Below are 24,720 nucleotides of genomic sequence, written 5' to 3' on the forward strand. Positions count from 1 at the left end.
TAATTATTTTGCATGTAAAGAACGATGGGAGGCGGAAACACAGGAGGAAATCATATTGTACAGATATATGCTTGCAGGCTCATAGGGTGTCTAATTCAAATACATGGAGAGAATTTAAATTGAAAATTATTATTAGATATTTCCGCACGCCACAAATTGTGGCATAGATGGGAGCAGGGCTTTCTTGGCGATCCTGGAGGAATTGTGGGGCACAAGGAGGCAACCATTCTCACATCTTCTGGACTTGTCCGAAGTTAAAACCATTGGGAAGATGTTTATAGAGAAATATTTAACACTGATATTCTCTTTGACCCCATTGTGGCTATTTTAGGCGCAATACCTGAGGGGATGAAGGAAAGAAGATTGAATTACCTACTTCAGATACTACTTTCAGCAGCTTTGAAATGTATAGCGTCTAAATGGCTCAAGTAAGAACCCCCCCCACACATGAACAGTAGATCCAAAGAATCAGATATTTATGGAATGGAACGAATAACTTACTCCCTTAGACTTCAGTTGAATATTTTAGAGGCTATAGATGGAGCCCAATTTCAAGAATATTACACGGTTAACAACCCACAGAGGAGTGGGCAGAAATGTACAAACTATTACAAACCTTTGTCTTGTTTGTTGTGCTTGACTTTAGAATGTGAAGATTTGTATTATTATTACAAAAATTATATTAATATTGCCTATTATTGATGTATATTTGTTAAGACATGCTGGTTCTAATAAAAATATAGTTTGAAAATTGCTGTTTCAGAAAAACATCGAAGACATAATGGGGGGGGGGGGGGGTCATTCTGACTTATCTACACTGTTAAAGAGTTGGGTTATCATGCTGAACATAGGCAAATTTTCAAAAAAACGAATTGGATGTATGATGTATGTATTTCTGTTCCAAATGCACTCCTTCAGGATTTGAATAAGTTCCGGTGTTCTGACGGAACACCATACCCATCAGAATGGGATACCTTTGGTTAAAGTGAAATTTGAGGAATTGTGCATGCGTTAAACCATCATTTCAGCATACCTAAGTGGTAAGTGTTGGTGTATTATATATACACATTACCTAATTGCATGCCTTGTACAATCACAAGAAATGTTGACAGATGTTTTCAATATACCCGTATTTTCCGGACTATAAGTCGCTCCGGAGTATACGTCGCATCAGTCAAAAAATGCGTCATGACGCGGAAAAAAACAAATATAAGTCGCACTGGACTATAAGTCGCATTAGGGCAGAGCTGGAGCCGCGCGCATGCGAGCACGCGAGCACCCGCGCGCGCATGCGAGCACCTGCTCGCGTGCACTCGCTCGTGCCCGCTTCACTGCATAACCCGAGCAGAAGAAAGAAAGTTTGAAGTGAGTGAGAAACTTGTAAGGGACAGGCAAAAAGCAGAGGTTACTTTAACTGTGATGAAGAAGAAAAAGAAATCTACTTGCGGACTGTAAGCAAGATGGCCAGAGCTGAAGGAACGAGTCCACAGATGCTTGAACTCTCTGCCGGGAGAGGCTCTGCCGCGCGAGACGAACGCTGTGAGAATCGTTCTCCGCTGCATGTTTTACTACATGCTGTTTGTATTTTGCAGAATAAGATTTTCTTCATGGGGGCATTTTGTTTGTGTTCAGTCTTTCTAAGTTGTTGTCTATGAGTAAATATTAGGCTACAGGAGCAGCATAGAGCGCATTCTCGCGGCTATATGTTTATTCTTGTCAGTCAGTATGAATTAAATTTGATATATAAGTCGCACCTGACTATAAGTCGCAGGACCAGCCAAACTATGAAAAAAAGTGTGACTTATAGTCCGGAAAATACGGTATTATTTTTAGCAAGCAGAGTCGTAAAGTATTGTACAATATGCACCTATTTGAAATTTGTATTAAAAATGTTCAACCAGTCTATAAACAATGAATGTTTTTATAATGTATTTTCTTTTAGTACGATACACAGAAATAGGTTATGAAGGGGTATGCTGGTAAGTGTGAAAAATAACTAAAAAGGATACTGTATTTTTATTTAACCAGGGGCCATCAAAAAAGCATACCGTTCACAAGCACTGGTATGCAGTTTTGACAAAGTAGGCTAAATTGACAGACCCCGCTATAAAACTCAACTTCCGGTATGCTATTCTGACAAAGTATGCTACATCAACAGAACACCGGAACATTTTGTTACACTATGGCCCTGTATGACATCATAAAGGGTGGAATTCCTTGTATGGGCACTTCTCCCGGATGAGCGCATGTGTACACACATCAACCGGAGCGAGAGAATCAACAAGCTTTGCCCGGGGTACAGATGCCATCGGCAACGCTGTCATTTAGTTTTTAAACCACAACATCAATGTCACTAAAGAAGTGTGTTTTTTTGTGATGCGCGAAAGATGAACTTCTTCAGCTTCTTCAACCCAGTGTTAAGGAAAGAGTGGATGCAGTTTGTTCTGTAAGAGTGTGTGAGTGTGAATCTTGTTACTCTTTAGCTCTGCCCACTGCACGCCTGCGGCTGTTTTCAGACAAAATTATCGTTAGCGTATCTTTTTTTTATAAATGTGATCAAACTAAAGTCTCTTCTGACCTTACTCTGTAAGTACTCAAGATTAACACTAGACTGGTAGAAACTTTGTGTTATGTACCCTTTAATTTTTTGCCAGAATATGGAAAGTTTGATTAAGAGTGTTTTAGCAGAGTTGTGTCGAGTGATGAATCACATTGAAACAGGAGTTACATAATGACGCTCCAGAGTGGTGTCTTTGAAAATCTGCTGAGAAATATAATAATAAATGCATCTCTACCACAGAGAAGCATGGAGTTGCTTTGGAGTACAGGAGACCATTGCAAAATGGCTTGCTGTCTAAAGAGGAATGATCGGATGTTATTTTTTTAAAGCTCCTGCTCAAAATTGCAAAGAAAACAAATAATTGGCTTTGAGATCAAGCCCATCAGGCTCATGTTCTGGCCCATGCAGAATCTAGGTTTGAACCCGGTAGTGAATATTAAGTCTGGTATTAAACTGAAACTAATATTTGTACTAGTCATGAAATATTTTAATCCATCAACACTGAATGAAACAACACTGATTCTTCTTCCTGTAAAATATCTACAATATTTGTGCAAGAGACCCTTTTCACAGAACGTGATGACATTTTAATTGTCATTAGCATCATGAATCCTAAAGTTTTTACTTTTTTTTCTTTTTTTTATAAATTTATAATAATAATAATAATAATAATAATAATAATAATAATAATAATAATAATAATAATAATAATACATTTTATTTTTATTGTACTTTACATTTGGAACAAATCTCAAAGTGCTACAGTTAAGATCATTTAAAAATGGGAAAAATATAAATAGATTGAATAGCTAAAAGACATAAGCTCTCCCAAAAAGAAGTGTTTTAAGTCCTTTTTTAAAAAGTCTCAAGAGCTTGAGGTGCCCTCAGATGGTCGGGTGGGCATTCCAAAACCCAGGAGCGGCAGAACAGAAAGCCCTATCACCCATAGTGCTGATGTTAGGGGATCTCATCTTGGGAAGATGAAGGAGGTACATTTTTTACGTACATTTATAATTCCATACTTTGTATTGTATTGCCTTTGCATCAAATCAAATAAAAACTATTTGCTGTGGGGGTGTTTCTAATACAGTAGATGTGGTAGGGAGTTTTTCTTTTGCTATTTGAGCAAATGGGAACACAACATATTTAATGTAGTCTCTCATGCACCGATATGAAAGTTAACCCAACTATTATGACTTCCCCTTCTGAGAAACCCATACATGTGAAAAAAAGTAAATTCATGCTAATTTCCTGACCAGTGATCTGTGATTAAAATGGTTAAGACCATTAAAAGACCACTATGTTTTTTTTGGTTTGGACAAAGTTTTGCCCAACAGTGTACAAATATTGTCATTGATAAGGGATGGCAGGGCATCTCCAGTTTCCACTGAAATGGATTTAATTAAAAAGTGCCCATACCTGAGGAAAAACCCATAAAGAAACAAAAAGCCCATTTACTAGTTGACACGTAAAAAAAAAGTCCTTTAAATTCTGTCATGGCTGCATTTTCAGTCCTATTGCCTAAACTTTTCATATAGCTTATTCATTTCACATACCTTTAGGCAGAATTTATTTATATATAAAATGCAATATACTGCAATGACTCACTCAACCCACTATCCATTATAATGAAGATGAAGTACATTCAAGGCCAGCAGATCTGTATAGCTTGAAGAGCTGAATGAAATCAGTTTCTGCCCTCAAATAAACATATAAAATTCACAAACAGACTCGGTTTAAGCTGAGAAGGAAACCAGGGCAGGTCTCAGTCATTTGACTTGAAAGCAAAACAACTTTGACATTGAACCTGATCAACAAGCTTCACCTCGTCTCTTTCTTACAGTAGATTGTACAAAATGAAAGAGCTGCACGTCCATTCGGAGACATGCCGAAGGAGACACGTGTTTTTAATTTAATATACAAACCTGATTCCCAAAAAGTTTGGACACTGTACAAATTGTGAATAAAAAAAGGAATGCAATATTTTACAAATCTCAAAAACTTATATTTTATTCACAATAGAATATAGATAACATATCAAATGTTGAAAGTGAGACATTTTGAAATGTCATGCCAAATATTGGCTCAATTTGGATTTCATGAGAGCTACACATTATAAAAAAGTTTAGACAGGTAGCAATAAGATAGCCTGGTCTTACCAGACTCTTGTACATTTCATTTGTATATAGAGTCTGGCCACTCTCCATTGACAAGGGTTTATTTCCCCGGGCACTCTGTTGAGTTTTAAAATTATTGGATCTACCCTGAGCCACTCTGGATCTGCAGGAACCAATCGCTAACGTTTGGTCGTGACGCATGTCATGCGCCCTTCGCCTGTTTCACACAAATCCGACAACATAAATGTGCACTTGTGCATGCCACCTCAGAGATAAAATCATAGGATAAAACCTAAAACTCGTGCATTCGGATTGTGATTTATTCACGGTGGATGCGAGAGTTTTGTGATCGGGAACGCGCCACTCACGTGGTCCGTAACATGATTGTATGCTGTAAATAAAATTTCATATGCTTGGTATTATATAATAAATGCTGTTATAAATAACAGACCAATTCAAATGTTTAAGTGATTTTATTTTCATTTGTTTGAGCGGTGATGAAATATATTGCTCTTGTAAATACTTGCCAGCATTTTAAAGAAATACAAGTCTAGAAATGCATCCAAATAACAGCAAAGCAACCGTATGGTGCTCTGAAGTGGTCAAAAATATTCGGACAGATTCGGACAGCTATAACATCACCACACGACCGTGTGTTTGTCAAAAGCAGTAACTCGGCCGAGGATTTTAACATGGGTGGTGAGAGACGGACAGCAATAAAATAACTGACCAGTCCCTCTAACTTAAATGATGGCAATATACCTTCCGACCCCACGAGAAACATTTACCATTCAAATACAGCAACTCCATCACTAAGAGAACGAGCTGGAAAATCAAACTTTTCCTGAATTCCCCCTGTTGGGGAGGAGGGCCACAAAATCATGGCCACCAACAAACCCCAGGAAAGATTGTTAATGATCCGGCTTTAACTTCTGGATATTCGGCAGCGGTGCCACAACGGAATGAATGGTTTTGTTTGCATCTTTCTCCGCCGCCATTACTGAACTACAACTCAAACTAGCACACAACATCAACGTCATTGTTCTCAGCCACTCCCTCTGTTCCCTGATTGGACCGGTAAAAATGTGTTTGGAGGAAACCTAAGAATACACCGCAGTCCCAGACGTAGTCCTGAAGGAAAATGACGATTGAACGGAAGTACGTAGCAATAAGAGGCCGGAAAAGTTAAATGTACATAATAGAGACAGCTGGAGGACCAATTCGCAACTTATTAGGTCAATTGGCAACATGATTGGTTATAAAAAGAGCCTCTCAGAAGACAAGATGGGCAGAGGATCACCAATTCCCCAAATGCTACGGCAAAAACTGTGGAGCAATATCAGAAAGGAGTTTCTCAGAGAAAAATTGCAAAGAGTTTGAAGTTATCATCTACATTGCATAATATCATCCAAAGATTCAGAGAATCTGGAACAATCCCTTTGTGTAAGGGTCAAGGCCGGAAAACCATACTGATGCTTCGGGCCTTTAGACGGCACTGCATCACATATAGGAATGCTACTGTAATGGAAAAATCACAACATGGGCTCAGGAATACTTCCAGAAAACTTCTATGTTGCTGGCTACAATTCTATAGTTCAAAAAAGAAGCCATCTCTAAACATGAGGTAAACATGAAGTACAGCCGTTTTCTCTGGGCCAAGGCTCATTTAAAATGGACTGTGTCAAAGTGGAAAACGATTCTGTGGTCAGACAAATCGAAATTTGACTTTTTTGGGGGGGATCTTTCATCCATAGAAAACATTTAGCGCATCATAAAGAGGAAGATGCGACAAAGAAGACCTAAGACAGCTGAGCAACTAGAAGCCTGTATTAGACAAGAATGGGAGAGCATTCCTATTCCTAAACTTGAGAAACTTATCTCCTCAGTCCACAGACGTTTGCGGACTGTTATAAAAAGAAGAGGGGATGCCATACAGTAGTAAACATGGCCTTGTCCCAACTTTTTTTTAGATGTGTTGATGCCATGAAATTTAAAATCTACTTATTTTCCCCTTAAAATTATACATTTTCTCAGTTTAAACATTTTATATGTCAGTTATGTTGTATTCTGAATAACGTATTGAAATTTGAAACTTTCACATGATTGAATTCTGTTTTATTCACAATTTGTACAGTGTCCCAACCTTTTTGGAATCAGGTTTGTATCTTGAAAAAGAACATTTCTACTTTCAGTTTTTAATTTATAAATTAATAGTTTAATTTATGTTAACAATAAAACAAACTGACAGACATAATAGGCACTCTCAAAGTGTAAGCAATTCATGATAAGCATACAATGACACAAATGAAAGCCAAGTTGGTGCAAGACCACTTCAAGTGCAAACTATCCCAAAATCAAATGAAGGACTATTGCATTTGAACCCTTTCCAGGGAGGTTTTGGCTGCATTTCAATCTAATTTAAAAGGGATCTTCAGTACTCTACGGTTCAGTTAACAGAAAGGTTTCCCTGTCGTTCAGTAAAGTGGTGGACGGGGAAGTATGCAGACAGGACTAAGTGCAGATGACGACGAAGTTCAGCACCTTGCAGCCTTGAGCCTGCTGTGGACTCACTCAGATCATCTGATCCAACACTGAACTGATTTCAGCTGAATAATGACTGTTTACCATTGACTTTTTAGAGTTGAATTGTTCTTGCATCATTGAATCATTCTCCTGTTTATCTCTGTAAAGTTGCTTTGAAACAATCTGTAAAGTGCTATATTAATAAAGGTGTCCAAAAAGTACTCTCTGACACATGGAAAGTAATTGTAAAAACATGAATTCTTGATTCACAATGTAGCATAGGTTCATACCAATGCCACTTAAATGAAACAGTCAACATAAAAATCAAACTATCTTCCCAATGGTCTTCCTTTACTCCTTTATATTTAGAAATCACTTCATTATAATGCATATTATTAACTGCGGATAAATTTAATATACAAATTTGTATACTGAATAAATCAAGAGCCCTTAAAGAGATAATGTTTTTAAAAGGGTTAAATCGTTGCCATAATCTATAGCTATGTTATAGCTAAGTTAGTAGATGGGAAAAAGTCTTTGAATTCTTAGACTTAAAATGTAAATTTGCTGGGTGCTGCCTGTTGGGTCATTTTGTTTGGTTATTTTCAAAGTGTTTGTGTGTAACCCACAGTTGGGTTAAATTTCACTGACTGTAGAAACGATGAGTCCCCTCATAAATTGCCCAGCCTGTATAACCAACTGGTTTGTATACACTTGTGTATAATATTATTACTGTACAGAAAAACAAAAAGCAGAAACCAGTTTTTCTTATGTCAGAAGTACACATAGTTTGCCCCTTTTGCTCCTGTCACTTTCTAAATATTTTATGGTGTTATTAATGTACTTTAGCTCAGCATTTAGTCAATATGAGCAGAGTTTGGGTAAATTGAGCAACCCAATCTGCTGGGTTACATCCAATAACGTGGTCCATCCAATATTTATCTAGCACTGAGTTGCCAAATAGGTTGTTTTTAACCCAGCCATTTTTAGAGTACAAAAACAAAAAAAATTGCAATATTGGTTGATACTCTGACCGATACGTAATATCACCCATCTTTATCCCTTGTCTTTTTTTTTCCACCAAAACTAAAAATGTTTGATATTATCCCTGCATCAAACCTAAAAATAGTGGACATCTTAATAAATCACGAATATAAAATACTGAAAAAACAGTAATAAACAGTAATATTGTGAAACATTATTACAACTTAAAATAATAGTTTTCTATTATAATATATACTTTATTTCTGTGATGCAAAGTTGAATTTTCCTCAGCCATACTCTTTAAAAAATATTTTTAATTTAATGTTGAAATTTTTTCCTTAATTGACACACTCTTTGCACTTCAATTTAAAAAAAAAAAGACTTTATGATATTTGGCATATTTGTTTTTGCTGTAGTTTTTAGGGGGTTATTTTTCCTGTAAAGATATCGAGATATATATCATATATCGAGATATAGCAAAATATTTTGAGATATATTTTTTGCTCCATATCGCCCAGCCCTTATAAATAAGTATATTTATTCATATAATATTCAATTAAATTTATATAAAAAAATAAACTATTAAATCACATTTTGTGTGTAATTTTTCTGTAAAAGCATTTGTGTTTTTAATCATTTTATATTGTAATAATTTCACAGTTACTCTCAAAATGAATGTAGAAACAATTTTATGAATGAAAGTCATTATCACTGATTATAATACAGCTACTGATGTCTCTATGATTTTTTTTCCCTTTATGATAGACATTCAGCATTACAGTATAATCGAAATCTATCAATTTCAACATTAAATTAAAAAAAAATTTTAAAGCCCAATACATTTTATTGGGCTTTAAAAAAATTACTTTTAATTTAAGTGAACTTAAAATAATCTTAAACCCAGTATAATAAATGTCATATTTATCTGTGGCCTTCCACAGGACAGAAATCGAATTATCAAAGTTATCAAACACTGCATAAAATAAGACTTAAATATGGTTGAATTTTTATTTAAGCTACAGTTTGCTCTGTTTCCTTTGTTCTTTGAGTAACTTTAAATGACAGACATCATTAGTGGCTTTAAGATCTGGCGCTGCTGAACATGACCAAGATGTTTGGAAACTGCTGACAGTCCACAATTAGACTAATGAACTACATTACTTGGCAGAAGAAATGTTTATTGTGATTTATTATTTATAAATGCTGGGGGTATTACGCGTATATTTTTGGATGTGTTCACATCCAGCTGTCTAGTCAGACAACGGTTGGCGAATTATGCATCAACGTCAAAATACAGTCAGATGAACCTCTAGCTATCTGCCACGAGTGATTGGAGGCATGAAGCAGCACAGCCGTCTTTGAGTCAATGAGCATCAGCCTTAAACCAGCCATGACAATATCTGCACAGGAAGCCCATGACACAAGCATCATTCAAAACAGCCGAGAGCAGAACGTGTCACAGCCTCGACCCAATTAAACAGTGCGAACCGCATTCCCACGGACACCACAAACAAATTTTTATTCGCTGACTCCTTAGGTATGGCGGCTGATTGATTCTGATACAGATAGGTCCTGAGACCCTGACAGCAGCCACAGCGTTCAAATGGCTTTCGACAGCGTGAGACGTGGCTGATTATACGGGAGCCGCGAGCGCGTTTTGTCAGGACATTCATTCCTACAAACAATCTTGGGGCGTTTGCGGAAACTTCCACATCCTGCAGCCGTGATGCCGTGGCAGTCACGGTCCAGAGAAAGAAAGGGGTGAGTCACCCTGAGGTGAACTCCCCTTTATTATTACCGCAGCCACCCACACCTCGTTCTCCCATATCTCCTCACTAGAGCTCTGCAATGACAGCAACCGGTCCTGCAAAAGCCCCATGGGGGATTGTGGGTAATGAGAGAGTGCACTCAGTGTGACATTGAACGCCTGTGTACCGCGGCGCCGCAGGCACACCTCCAGCTTAAACAAAGACTAAGCAGCCAGTCGTTCATGACAGATCCTCAGAGCATGTAGCCTGTAGATCAGTCATGCCTGTGGCTTCTTTATAATGGGCTTGATTATTGGCATAATCCTGTCAAAGCAATGTCAATGACAACAGGCATAAAGCCTGAACCAAAATCATACCGGAATATCGTTAGACGTGAAAAATAGATCAGCTTTGAAAGCTGAAGTGTTACTTACTCTGGCTTAAAGCGTGAAAGATCAAATAACTCCTCCACTTCTTCAGTGTATCAATATAAAGGGCTGGAAATTATTCAACGCCGAGGTACAATGATCACACAGGAAACACTCAAAGCGAGTCCACAGGGCGATCTCTGGCTGACCTTGGAGGGATGCTGTTGCTGCTACCTCCTTTGATATTTTAATGCTTGAGGTTTGCCGTTTCTCATCTTCGAGTTTGATCTAAAAAGTGCAGTTTATAATCTGGAATTAATCATAAGAAGCTCTGGGAGGGTTCCACCATCCATGTATGATTAAGTTAAAGAGCGATTGATTGGTTCATTCTGAGTAAATATTGTGAACAGGGTTTGAAATTAACACCCGCCAACCCGCCAACTGCGGGTGAAATCAACCGTGTCGGGTAAAGCATATCAACTCACTAGCCAATTTAGCGGCTTATGATTATTAATTAATCGAAATCATCTATACCTTTGCATGCCATCGCTATCAGAGACCTTGCCCTAAAAGGAGCCGTCTGTCCATGGCGGCCAACTATGAGAATCCAGTAAATTACGAAGACTTGTGACAGATGTATGTATGTACAGACTTCGCCTAAGGCTGGAAGATTATGTATCGTACATTTTTCAGATCACCCTCTCTCATTCTGATGCATTGTTTTTTCCTTAATTAGAAATCATTGATTCCATTTTGTTCATTCTTGAACTGAACTTTTGCCTGTATTCACAGTTTTGGACACTTTAAACTTTGAATTTGCACTTTATGAATTTTTCTGGCAAATTTATTTTCTGGCACTTTATGAATTTTACAAAAACAAGGAATCTTGAATGATATATTATATATTCAAGATTCCTTGTTTTTGTAAAATTGGAAATATCTTTACTGTTACTTTCTATCAATTTATCATGTCCTTGCTGAATAGAAATATTAATTTCTGATCAAATATGATCAGATCTAATGATCTAATTTCCACTCTAATCTAATTTCGCTGATTTCTGAAGGAAAACTGAAAACTGGAGTACTGGCTGCTGAAAATCCTCACAGGAATAATATCTTGAATCATATATTTAAATTTTAAAAATATATTTAAATTAAACACTGTTATAACTGTAATACTATTTCACAATATTACGGGTTTTACTGTATTTTTGAGCAAATAAATGCAGCATTTGTGAGCAGAATAAAACTTTTTTCACTTTTTGCTTTTTTAATGTTAAGCTCATTGCTCTTGCCCGAATAACCTTTGGAACTTTAATAAGTATTAATCTAGGTTTTATTTATTAAGACCATGCAGTGTTATTTTACATTTGGTTAGCCTACTTTAATCAATTTCTGTACCTGAAAACTACTGTAAGACCTACCTAGACTTTTTACACTATTTTGTTATCTACAAAGTAAATATGCGTAAAAAAGAAAGAAAATAGGATTGTGAAATGTGCTGTCTCCAGCCTGTTGCCATCCAATTGGTCTTTTACTGATAAAATGAATCAAATTGTACTTTCGCATCCCAAATATTTGTAAAATATTAAGACAAATGAAATTTGTCAGTTTACTACTTACTATTTTCATGAATAATAGGCATTACCATGGGTTTGTACACAGGGCAGCTCATTTATCCTGTATGCAATATTTTTGGATCTATAAAAAAAGATTGGTTGGTACATTAAAATATTTGGTCATATAGCAACAATATGAACATATAGTCAAGCCAACCACGGCATGATGTGGCAAAGCATGCATCTATTTAGATCATTCAAACCAAAAATAAGCTATTTGTTCAAAACCATCGAAAGTATAGAAAGCCACAGAAAGTATCGACATTGAGTCATAAAGTTATAAAATACATTTCCGGCTTTCCGTGTTTTCATGGTTTTATGGTAGGGGGCGCTATTACGCATCTTCTAAAAGAGTACTGAATCTCCTGATCAAAACACATGTGAAGCAGCAGAAGAAAAAAAAATTAAAATACCACGGTCGTCAACATTAAACAGCATATCAATCAAAACTACCAGAATGAAACAGAGAATGAAATTTCGACCCAGGATAAGGCATAGGACTATGCAAGCATTCGGGGTGTTGATGGACCTGATCTACTTGTTCTTCTGATCATCGTTCTGAACATGATCTAGACGTAGTCTTTAACAAAAATATGTTTTTTTCAGCTTTTTAATCAAAATGTATGAAACTTACTCACAGTCAAGTGTTGATAAAATAATAATAGTTTAAGCCAGAATAAAATGTTCTCATTCTTTGTTTAAAAGCAAAATCTCTGTTCTTTCTTTTGATCTGTTGCATGTTAAGATATTCATACTCATGAAATTTTTGCAAAAATGATGAAAAAATGCTGGTAGTGGTTGGCAAAAAAACAACATTAGCAGGAAGAGAGTTAATACCGTCTTAAACTTATATTAGTTAGGCCGTATATTGAAACACCTGGTTTTAGACCACAATAATGTATTAGTATGTGTGTAGGGCCTCCTTTTGTGGCCAATACAGCATCAGTTCGTCTTGGGAATGACTGATACAAGTACTTCACAGTAGCCAGAGGCATTTTGAGCCATTCATCTCCCTATAGTGTGGCCAGGTCAGTATGTGATGCTGGTGGAGGAAAACATGCTCCTCCAAAATAGCTCAAAGTGGCTCCAAAATATTTAGATCTGGTGACTGTGCCGGCCATGGGAGATGATCGGCTTCACTGTCATGTTCATCAAACCATTCTGTCTCAAGTCTTGCTTCTGTGTATTGGTGCATTTTCATCCTAATACACGGCACCTTCAGGGCACAATAATAGAACCATTATGTGCGCATGGTCCTCCAGAATGGTTCGGTAGTCCTTGACAGTAGAGGTCCGTGCGAGACCGCTAGGTTCTATTCCGCACCCACCCATGCCCGCTTAATATTCATTCTGTGTTCTTTCCGCTTAAAATTATTTTCTTCCCAACCCGATCGATCCCGCTAAATTTAGACCTCGTTTCCAGGTTGTAATTTCCCCTAAAGAAAAAGAGTGACTGGGATAACAAATATTAAATGCTGGCTATATAATTTTGTTACTTTTGTCTTATCATGATACTGTCAACAATGTAAAAAATTTGCATTTAGCCTATTTTTATGACCCTCAAAATTATAATTTTTTACATTCATGCAAGAACAGAATGTCGCTGACTGATGTCTCTCCTTCAAAATCCGACCACAAAAGCGGAATGCTCTGAAGGTGCTCTCATGGACGGGGTGACATATTGCCAGACTCAGAAAAGGGAACTAGGAACTGGGCAAACAGAAAGTTTTGTTCACTTTAAAGTGTTAGTTCACCCAAAAAGGAAATTGATGTCATTAATGAGTCACCCTAATGTTGTTCCACACCCGTAAGTTCTTCTTCGGAGCACAGTTTAAGATATTTTATATTTAGTCCGAGAGCTCTTCTGTTCCTTCAATGAAAGTGTATGCACACTGTAGACTATACTGTCCATGTCCAAAGAGGTAATACAAACATCATCAAAGAATCTCTCGGAGCATCGAAAATACATTTTGGTCCAAAAATAACAAAAACTACGACTTTACAAGTTTTTTTTACGACTATTCAGCATTGTCTTCTCTTCCGGGTTTGTATTCAATCCTCAAATAAAGATTAAAACGGTTATTAATCAGTGTGTTGATTCATGATTCGATCATGAATCAATACGCTGATTCATAACAGTTTGAATCTTTATTTGAGGTTTGAAAACAAACCCGGAACAGAAGACAATGCTGAATAAATTCGTAGTTTTTGTTATTTTGGATCAAAATGTATTTTTGATGCTTCAAAAGATTCTAATTAACCAACTGATGTCACATATGGACTACTTTGATGATGTTTTCTGGACATGGACAGTATAGTGGGCATACACTTCCATACGCTCTCGGACTAAAAGAAAAATATCTTAAACTGTGTTCCGAAGATGAACGGAGGTCTTACGGGTGTGGAACGTCATTAGGGTGAGTCATTAATGAAATCAATTTCATTTTTGGGTGAACTAACCCTTTAAGGGTGGTTTCACACTAGCACTTTTGGTGCGCACCCGGGTTCGATTGACGTCAGAGTTTGGTTGGTTTGGATGACTTGAAAGCAGTCTTCTGAACTCAGGTGCGCACCCGTGAACCGTACCCGAGTTGGTGGTCTGGGGTTCATTTCATGTGAACTCCGGTACGGTTCGCTGCTGATTTGAACGCAATCGTACTAAATTGCTAAAAAGTGAACCACTATTAATGACATATGAGTTGATAAAAATGTGTGTTTTGTGTGTGTTCCACTCATTTAACCTGACGAGCGTCACTGACATACTGCAAGCAGAGACCTGTAGATCTCATTACGTCATTTTTTTTGAGCATTTGCAGTGCATTCGCGGCAGATATACGCGAGTGCCATAACGTACAGAAGCTTTAGTAACAAAACCAACGGTTAAAAAAAACTACAATATAAATAAGTGACGGGAGCAGCGCTATGCATTTCGCCGCCTTCACGCGCACTGCCGTTACTAAGCAACCGGGTAAACATCTGGTGCTTTGATAACACAAACGAACCCCAGTTCGGACCCAAAAAAATATAATATGAACACAGTCCAGCGGGGGCAGGGACTGTGTGGCAGGGACAAAATCGAACTCGGGTTTGGTCCAGGCAATCGAAACCAAGTGTGATAGCACCCTGCGTCTGCGTTCAAGCGTGGAAATGTCAGAGGATTTCTGGAGCGGCTGGGCTATTGTTAAACTGCCCGCACCCATCCAAAGTACACCAGAGTTATCGATACGACCATCTTTGATTGGTAACAGCACCTGACCAATAAAGTCTAGAACTTAACTATTCTAATGATTTTTTGTTCGTTTTTTTTTTTTTTTTTTTTAGTTTTTTTAAGTATGAGTACTGTACTCTGTGTACTCCACTAGATTCACTGAGACTTGTTACAGCCCTTGCAGGCTTTCGACCTTGTTTGTTTCGTTGCTTCAATTACTCTACCCATTTGTAAGTCACTTTGGATAAAAGCGTCTGCTAAATGACTAGATGTAAATGTAAATTAAATGTACTCCCGCGCCACAAGAAAACTGATCGGTCCCGCGGGAGAGTGGGAATGCAGACCTCTCTACTTGGCAGTGACGCACCCATCAAGCACAGTGGAAGATGCCATAATATTGCAGCCCAAACCATCACTGATCCACCCTCGTGTTTCACTCTGGGCAGCAACAGTCTGGGTGTTAAGCCTCTTTGGGGCTTCTCCACACCGTAAATGCCACGGATGTGGGAAAGACAGTGAAGGTGGACTCATCAGAGAACAATATGTTTCACATTGTCCACAGCCCAATAATTGCAATGTTGGCGTCAATGAAACTGACATTTGGCATTGACACGAGTGACCAAAGGTTTGACTATAGCAGCCGGACCATAAATATAGTCTCTGTGGAGCTCTCGAAAAACAGTTTTGTTGGAGACAGAAGAGTCAAGGTGCGCATGTAATTCTGCAGTGAGTTGAGCAGATGTGCTTTTATGTTTTTTTTTGTATGCAAGCCAGGTTAGTACCTGGACATTAGGGGTGTGCAATATCACACATTACAATTGTAAATGATTAAAATGTCTCCACACACTCTGCTTTTGAAGAAATATCATTGTGCTACTGTGCATATTCAAAAAGCTTCAGTTCTGGTGCCTCCTTCACAAAATACTGTACAACACAACGTACAGTCACATGTACATTCACCCCGACTGAGCCTGGTTTCTCCCAAGGTTTATTTTTCTCCATCATGCCCTGATGGAGTTTTGGTTCCTTGCCACTGTCACCTTTGGCTTGCTCATTTTGGGACACTAAAACTTCGATCTAAGTTTTCAACTAAACATCCAAATAAAATTAATTACTAAATTAACTGTATCAACTACATTACTGATCTGCCCAAATTGTCGCTATATGATAAATTGAAATAAGTTGATAACATCACAGATTTCTCCAAAGTGACTGTACAGCCAAATCTAATTTTGTTGCAATATTTTCCTGTTTAACACCGTGAAGCTGCTTTGAAACAATCGCCATAGTAAAAGAACCATATAAATACAGGTGACTTGACATCACATGTAAACGCAGGGGTAGGGTTACACTCCTGTGACATTGCATTTATTCATAAATCGCAGAAGTGTATTTTTACATGCATTTTTAAAGCCTTGACGGTTAAACATTGCATTCGCACGCTGTTCTGACATGCGCTTTTCTGTGCCCAAAACGCCCGCACACTAAAATCCCGTCAAACAGTGCGCAAGTACTAAACTAAGTTATCTGTCCATCCATCTTATTGGACTTAAATTGTCAAATACACACAAGGTTTACCTAAACAGTTGGTCATGTCTTAAATGAACGTAACCAGTTGAGAGAAAACATGTCTGTAAATTAGATCAGTCCATAATGTCTTAAAGGTGGGGTAAGTGTTATTTCAAAACCATTTTACAAAACGGACTCGAGCCGAGTCCAATCACAAACTTGTAGCCAATATGCAGGTAAGGGGCGTGTCTACTATTGATGGTGAGAAGAGAGGCTCAGTGCACATCATTATTCAAAACAGACGACACAAATGACGGACATTACCTGAGAACTAATATATACTGGCTTTTGCTTGAATATGCTCATGTAGGATGTTCGCTTGTTTCATCATTTGTGATCGTATTGTCGCTTACTTCAGCGATGATAAAGACACGTTCATTCCACAACGTATGGAGCATCTGAATCTCCTTGCTGTCTGTTTCAAGCATCAGCCCACAAAATGTGTCCCACAAGTAAGATATTAAACTCCTAATATATGTTTGTTTCCTCTTTTCATGATCTATATAACCCTTATTCTGTCATAATTGCAATATGCCGTTAGCTGGACTGTCGCGCTCATGTAGGCTACTATCGAGTTTTCATAAGAACGGTTTGTGTTTTTCGTGATGGAAGGGGTTAGCCTGACGTGGTCATACTCAATTCTAGTCAGAATATGAGTCTGAAACTGCTTCATTGGGCTGTGATTATGGGGTGTGTTTCAACCCAACCAGGAAAGACCTCAATTGGATAGACCTACAACCAATCAGAGCAACGAAGCGACGCATTACGATAGTTGTCAAATGTCAACAGAACTCAACTGCACTGTGTTGCCAAGTCGCGTTTTTTTTTCCCGCGGGTTGTTTTCCATGTCTGCTTGTTGAAGCAACTATTATGTGATATATAGACGCATGAATGCGAATTTTAGCAGGCAACCTTGCCAAAATAGCAAACATTTTACCCCCCAAACGCCATTTTTTTCCCGGAGAACTCCCTCGAGAAGCTATTGCTTAGAGCTGGTAGTTGGCAGGTTTTGTTGTAAAAATTTGGCAACTCTGTCTGCACGCGCGCTGAAATAAACGATCTTTGCCGGTGTTGTAAAAAAAAAAAGAAGAATTTAAGGATACACAGAGAACTTACCAACATGATCATCATTTCAGAGAGAAATAGTGAAGGTGAATGCATATACAAACAAGCTCTCTGTTTAGGATTTGAACAAATATAACCTAAGCCTCTTTGATGACGTGCATGATTACGTTACTGTTGATCATCTGTCCATCATAGTCTGAAGCCCGCCCTGATGATTTCATTGGTCTGAACAGTTTCTGTTCGGGGATAATCACTCCTCTATGGATCGAGTTCAGACCGAACTTCCCGACCTAAAAATGTTGTGAGCGGGGCTGAGTTCGGCTGGCATCCAGGCTAGGAAGGGGTGACTTTCATTGAACAATAATATTCAATCTGTTACACACAGATTCTGCACTTGTCATTGCCTGGATTACGTATGTGTGGAGCGGAGCTATCAAAATAGGGCAGAGACCCTTTTGGGGGTAGGGTTTGTTTTGGTGATTTGAAATATCAACAACGGTTACCAGAAAGCACTTACCCCACCTTTAAAAAGACAGCAGCCTAATAAACTTGCTATCATTAATCATTGTTAATCAAACAAAAAAAGACAAAGGGAAAATCACTTACTGCTCTTCACTGAATAAGAAGAGCGGTTGTTTTGGCTGTACATCAGCGCTAGAAAAAAGTTAGACATGTTCATAAAATGCATGTTTGAGCGGTTTAAACTGAAAGCAACTGTCATATCTTAAAATATGGCACCATTGTTTTGTCTCAGATGCACACCAGTAATGTTCTTTTCTTAGGCATGTTTATAAAAGCTTCTTAAATGTCCTAATTTAACAAAGGCCTAATCCTTGCTTAATCTAAGAGGCTTACCCGGCCATATTGTTTTTACAATATTTTAATATGCTGGCTTTAAAATGATGGTTCAAGGCACAAAATAAACAGAAACCCAAGAAGCAGCCGCCAAAGATGTTCATCTGATTATACAAACCTACATAGAACAATTGTAAAAAACAAACGTGCACAAAATGTGTCTACCAAAAACTGGCAAACTCGAGGGCAAAGTGAATTACCATGGACTGTAGCCCAGTGATTAAGTTTAATGAAATGGAACAAATATATTTTAGAAAAGTAGTTTGTGTAATGTCTATTCAATTATTTACTCATCTGCCACGATAATGTAATGTTTTAAAATGACTTCATTTGTATATTTATTATCCTTTTAACTATCAGTCGACCATTGGACAGATTTAAAATTGTGTGAATGATCAGATACGTCTAATATTGTGAGGATGTCCATCAACAGTTTTGTTTATAGAGCAGGTGGAACAGTTCTTTCCCATACTGTCCATCACACTGGGCTCCAGCTCTCCCTCAGGGACATCATTCTCTCTGGCACTGATCATCACACAGTCTTCTCAGTCAAATCAACCTTGTTGCCTGCAGCCATCCAGGAGAAACAGCCCAGAGCAGTGAACAGCAGCACGGGGACTGCTACTTCCTGCTTATGCAGTAAGCTGGCCAGTTTGCAGTTCGCCCAGACACTCACTGACCCCCATGTCATATTCATTAGCAGGAAAATCAAATTTCAGCAAAGTTTCGAACTTGAGGAAGGTGAAGCATGCATTATTGTACATTTTAAACAAAATTACACCCTTTAAGCGTTTTAGCTGGAAGACAGGATGCTTGTAAATGCCTAACAAGGTATATAAAAAGTGCACATCAACAGAGAACAAACGCAAATGGGATGCAAACTTCCCCTGAATGACAATCCAAGGTCTCATCACAGCAAACATTCATTTAAGAGCATCGTCCGACATTAAACAAGGAAGAAAAGACAGCACATCATCAAGCCAAGTACCCCATTCATGACCCGATTTCTTGATGTTATTATGACAGTTTAGCAAGTTAAATAAGCTACAAACTGGATTACAAGTGAGACCGCTTTAGGTGCATACGGCAGAGAAATATTAATTCATAAATATTTATGCTTTTCAAGTGATTTTTCAAAAACTGAACTGAACGGATGAAGACATCAGCATATTAAATTAGCCTTCTACACAGGATACCAGGCTTCCCATTTAAAAAAAAAAAATGTTGGGAGATGGCATTGGAAAAACAGATGAGTGAGCGCAGATTAAAAAAAGTGACCTGACATTACAGTAAATGTTATTTGGGCACAAATGAAGATATTCATATTTGTTGAAAGCTGATGGCTGAGAAATGCTTCAGATAGGCCTCCATTGGCATTCAGTACATTCCCACTCACAAGACCCATTAAAGGTACTAAACACATCGATACGAAGTCCATCTTACTACAGTGGCTGTACAATAATGTTACAATGCGACGAAATTATTTATTGTGTGCAAAAAAAAAAAAATCAAAATAATGACTATCCACTAGGGATGTCAATTTTTACAAATTCCCATGATCGATCGTCGTTTAAATTAACGATCAATTAATCGATTAATCGTTAACCATAATACTGAAATATGCGTCTACAGCAGTGGCTTACAGCCGACAGCATGACAGTAGGCCTATGTGCAATGCTGCTCAAAACGCCATGTTCTTCACCAAATGAATGAGAAGGATTTTTTTTATCTAAACAAAGGGCTATGGGATTGTAAAATTAGTCGATGTTAGGGCTGGGCGATATGACGAAATATATCGTCTGGACGATAGAAAATGTCTATCGTTTTATATAAGGCTCTATCGCTTACGCCACGATAAGGCGTTTATGGCAGAATTTTACGTCAAGATGCACCTCACGCCACGGCATGCCCATGCACGCTGCAATACATAAACAAACGTGGAGGAAGACGGTAGTAGACGCGGTTCAGACCAGGGTAATTCTCAGAGTAATTATGCCAGAATAGTGGCATAAGCGCTCAAAACAAACTTCAGACACAGACGCTGCAACGGGCTTTTACGCGTGGCACACCATATAGCCATATATTCAAATATTTTAATGGCAGGTGTAGGGATGGCGAAAACTAAACATTTTCTTGACCGACCACCGAGCCTCATTAGCCGGTTGAAACCGGTTAACCGATTAGTTTAAAATATGCTGCGCTATTTGAAATAACAGCCGCGAGCCGCGCTCCCTCTGTCTCTCTCTCGCTCTCACACACACACACACACGCGCGCTGCCGCCTCCCTTCCACTCACGTCACTTTTTTAAAATCCCCCACAGTACGAAACACGAGTCCCGCAAACGCGCCGCAGAGGAGCTTATTTGTAATCAGAGGACAAATGGCTCCTTAGTTTCGAAATGGTATAGTACAAGGTGAGCGCATTGTAAATAAAGGCGTTTGTCCAGCGTTATAATAGCTCATTAGGGTGAGTCATTGCCGCGGCTCATTTAAGAAAATGACCGCTCCGAAGAGACGCCGCTTTAGTTCGAGGTAGTGCTAACAATAATAAAGAAAGACGATCAACACCTTATGTGTTACCACTGAAATGAAGATGTAATATATTTCCAAATGTAAGCCCATCTTAAGCGAAATGCAAGCTTCATACTGTCGTCTGCCCTGACTCTAACCTCGAGTGTTTACTTTTTGCAAACCTTGTGAGCGCGCAAACCCAAATGCTGTGACCTCGCGCCAAATGTTTTTATTGGTTTATTAAGTACAAACAAGCGAAAATTGAGTGCGAGGGATGTTCAATCACACAAAAAGATTTTGGAATGAGACGGCCAACTGTAGTAGCGTTTAGTCCACTGTCTATAATAGCCTAATTTAGAGATCACTTTTTTATTTATTTTAACCAACAACTTTGATCGGTTAACGTTGATACGGTCAGCCATCGGTCAAACGGTCATCGGTTAACATCTCTAGGCAGGTGTTAACTTTACCAACAGTCTTGCTTTAAAAAAAAGGTTCTAAATAAAAATAAAAATAAAAATGTAGTCCATACTACCTTTATTTGTTTTGTATATCATTTCAAACTGCATTTCCACATTGCAATTTTGTATAGACTATTCATAAACTGAATTAACAGAAAAATTGCTATATCGTTATGTATATCGTTATCGGGATATCAAATGAGCTATATCGGGATATGAAATTTTGGCCATATCGCCCAGCCCTAGTCGATGTTATTTATAATTTAATTAAATTACTTATTTAATAACCAAATATAAAATGTAATACAACACGAACGCCGCCTCAGATCTGTTATTCAGAATTTGTGGACGCACTTGCAAGAACAAGGTGCTGAAACGTCACCTAAACCCAGTTAATTCAAAACGATTTATTAAAATATTGTTTTCATTAATGTTATGTAATGTGACAGTCCCAATCATAGTTATTATTAGTCGTGCGTTGCTGTTTGAACTGCGCTTGCTGAAGCCGATGCGCTGAATCAACACTGGTAAGTTACACTGAAACTTTGCTAGCACGTTATTTGACTCAACAAAAAGCTTCCTATATGACATCAATCAGATTTATATAAAGTTAACAAAATATTACAAATTATATATCTTCACAAAATGATGCGAAAGCACAAGTGAACTTGAATTGAGTTGCTGATATTCATATTCAGAATGGGAGACGCGTGGTGTTCACGCGCTCTAGGAACAACGCTCTGAACACGGCACCTAAACCCAATGACTTTACAACCATTTATTAAAATAGTGTTCTCATTTCTGTTATATAATATGACTGTCCCAATCATCGTTATTATGCATTGCTCTGTGTGCGCTAAAGCCGAAGCACTGAATGAAAACCGGTCGCCATCACTGACTGAAGCCATTTGTTAGTGCGTTTTATTTCGCTGAAAGAAACGCATCCTATATGATTGATCACATATATAACGTCACAAAATAAATGTAATATTACAAATTACTTCAGCACAATCTGATGCGAATGCACAAGTGAACTTGAACTAAGTTACATGCGCGAGTCAGAATGCGTGACTCGTGTTGTGCACGCGCTCCTCCTGGATCAACGCAATGAAACACGGCAAATAAACCCAAATAATTAACAATCACAATGGTTTATTACAATAGTGTTCTCATTAATGTTGTGTAATATGACAGTCCCAATCATAGTCATTATTAGTGCTATTGGAGCTGCACGCTGAAGCTGATCACCGCCACGCTTTTACTACCACTCACCTCTAACATTCATTATTAACCAAATGCATCCTTATGAGATAAATCCGCTTAAGATAGGCCTGCACAAAATAAACACAATATTACAACTTACATTTGCACAAAACAAAAGGCTGCGAATGCACATGCAAGTTTGCAGTCATGATGAAGGTGTAACTCCAGCTGTAAAATGGTCTCGGGCACGCTCACATCATTTTTCCTCCCGTTTCCTCACGCACGCGCATGACCCTGCTTAATCGATGATCGATAAGTCTTATCGATCAAATGTCTTATCGACAATTAATTGATCATCGATTATTTGTTGACATCCCTACTATCCACCAAGTTATTGTCTTCCTTGTAGGTCTCGGACGTGAACTCACCTGGAAATCACACGATAGCGGCGCTCCTCCTCTTCCGGGTCATGTATTGAACGACGGATCTGCGTCATATTCTCGCGCATGCGTCAAGTTCATGTCAATAACTTGCCGGAAAAAGTTGTTATTTTGATTTTTGTGCACACAATAACTATTTTCGTCGCATTGCAACATTATTGTACAGCCACTGTAGTGAGATGGACTTCGTATCGATGTGTTTAGTACCTTTAATAGGTCTTGTGAGTGGGAATGTACTGAATGCCAATGGAGGCCTATCTGAAGCCTTTCTCAGCCATCAGCTTTCAACAAATATGAATATCTTTATTTGTGTTCTGAAGATGAACGAAGGTCTTATGGGTGTCCAACGACATGAGGGAGAGTAATTAATTAATTAATTTTCATTTTTGTGTGAACTAACCCTTTAAAAATCTCCATTTTTGTTCTAATGATGAAACAAACACACCTACATGTTGGATGCACTGGTGGTAAGCAGATAAACATCTAAATTTCATTTTTGGGTGAACTAAACATTTAAACATATACAGCTATGTTGAGGCACAGTTCATATATTTTACTCACCTTAACAGTTTGGTCCAGGGATGCGGTGGCAACACGGGCTTGTGGTCCCATCAGGCCGCAGTGGATATCGGTGATGGGGAGGGAGTGGCGGGAAAGAATGTGACGAGGTTCTGGTGTGCGAGATGAATCCAGCTGAACAACACTGAAACACAATACACCATCTTTTATTACCTTGCCATTATGAAGTCTTTATTATAAATGACATGCTCAGGACAACAATAATTAATTGTGAGTGTCATCAATCCTATCGCATTATGTGTGTGATGATGAGTTAATTAAAAATTGATGAATGTGAAATATTAAAATATGATACACTGGGTATAAGTGTAATAAAAAGATTGATATTCGAACTCTCTATGCAAACATCAACGACCTCGTAAGCTTGTGCTGTGACCTTGCAAGTATTCGTTCATTACAACTCTGTATAATGCAAGTAAATCACTTGCATATGTGCCTAATTTTCACACTAAGCAACTAAAAAAAATGTCTTTAATTAGCCAATGGCGAGTAAATTGTACGATTCCACTCGCCTGTGTATGAGTTAGAGGCAAAAAAATAAGTTTAGCGTAGATATTATTGCCTGCTGAGATATATGCAAAGTTGCTTGGCTGAGAGCAGCCTCTGTCGCTTTCTCTCACACACTCAACATGAGAGAAAAAGATACCAATGCAATGTAAAGAGAATTGACACACTTCATCTAAATGCAGGGCTCGACAATAAAGCCAAGAGGTGACAGAACTGTCGTTTTCACGTTTGTGCCACTGCTGCGTCGTTATAAAAAGTTAATCATTTCAATCGTTCAATCAATTTCAATCTTGCCAATTTAAACATAAAAGGTCAGGAACACATAAAATAGAAGTTAATTCAGTACTTGTGCACTGTGACCAGCTTTGTGCGTCCACATCTGACTTAGGGCTGCAACAACTAAT

At 38.1% G+C, this 24,720-nt stretch overlaps 1 protein-coding gene across 1 annotated transcript in view; it reads right to left on the reverse strand.

The window, feature by feature from the left end:
• The window catches only part of wdr18 (WD repeat domain 18), a 131,351-nt gene that overhangs the window by 73,481 nt on the left and 33,150 nt on the right, over positions 1–24,720 (reverse strand). Inside the window, exon 4 of the mRNA XM_067431129.1 lies at positions 23,792–23,933. Coding sequence (XP_067287230.1) covers positions 23,792–23,933 — 142 coding nt within the window. The remainder of the gene's footprint in view (positions 1–23,791; positions 23,934–24,720) is intronic.

Source organism: Pseudorasbora parva, chromosome 22 (assembly GCF_024679245.1).
Source record: "Pseudorasbora parva isolate DD20220531a chromosome 22, ASM2467924v1, whole genome shotgun sequence".
Taxonomy (NCBI): Eukaryota; Metazoa; Chordata; class Actinopteri; order Cypriniformes; family Gobionidae; genus Pseudorasbora; species Pseudorasbora parva.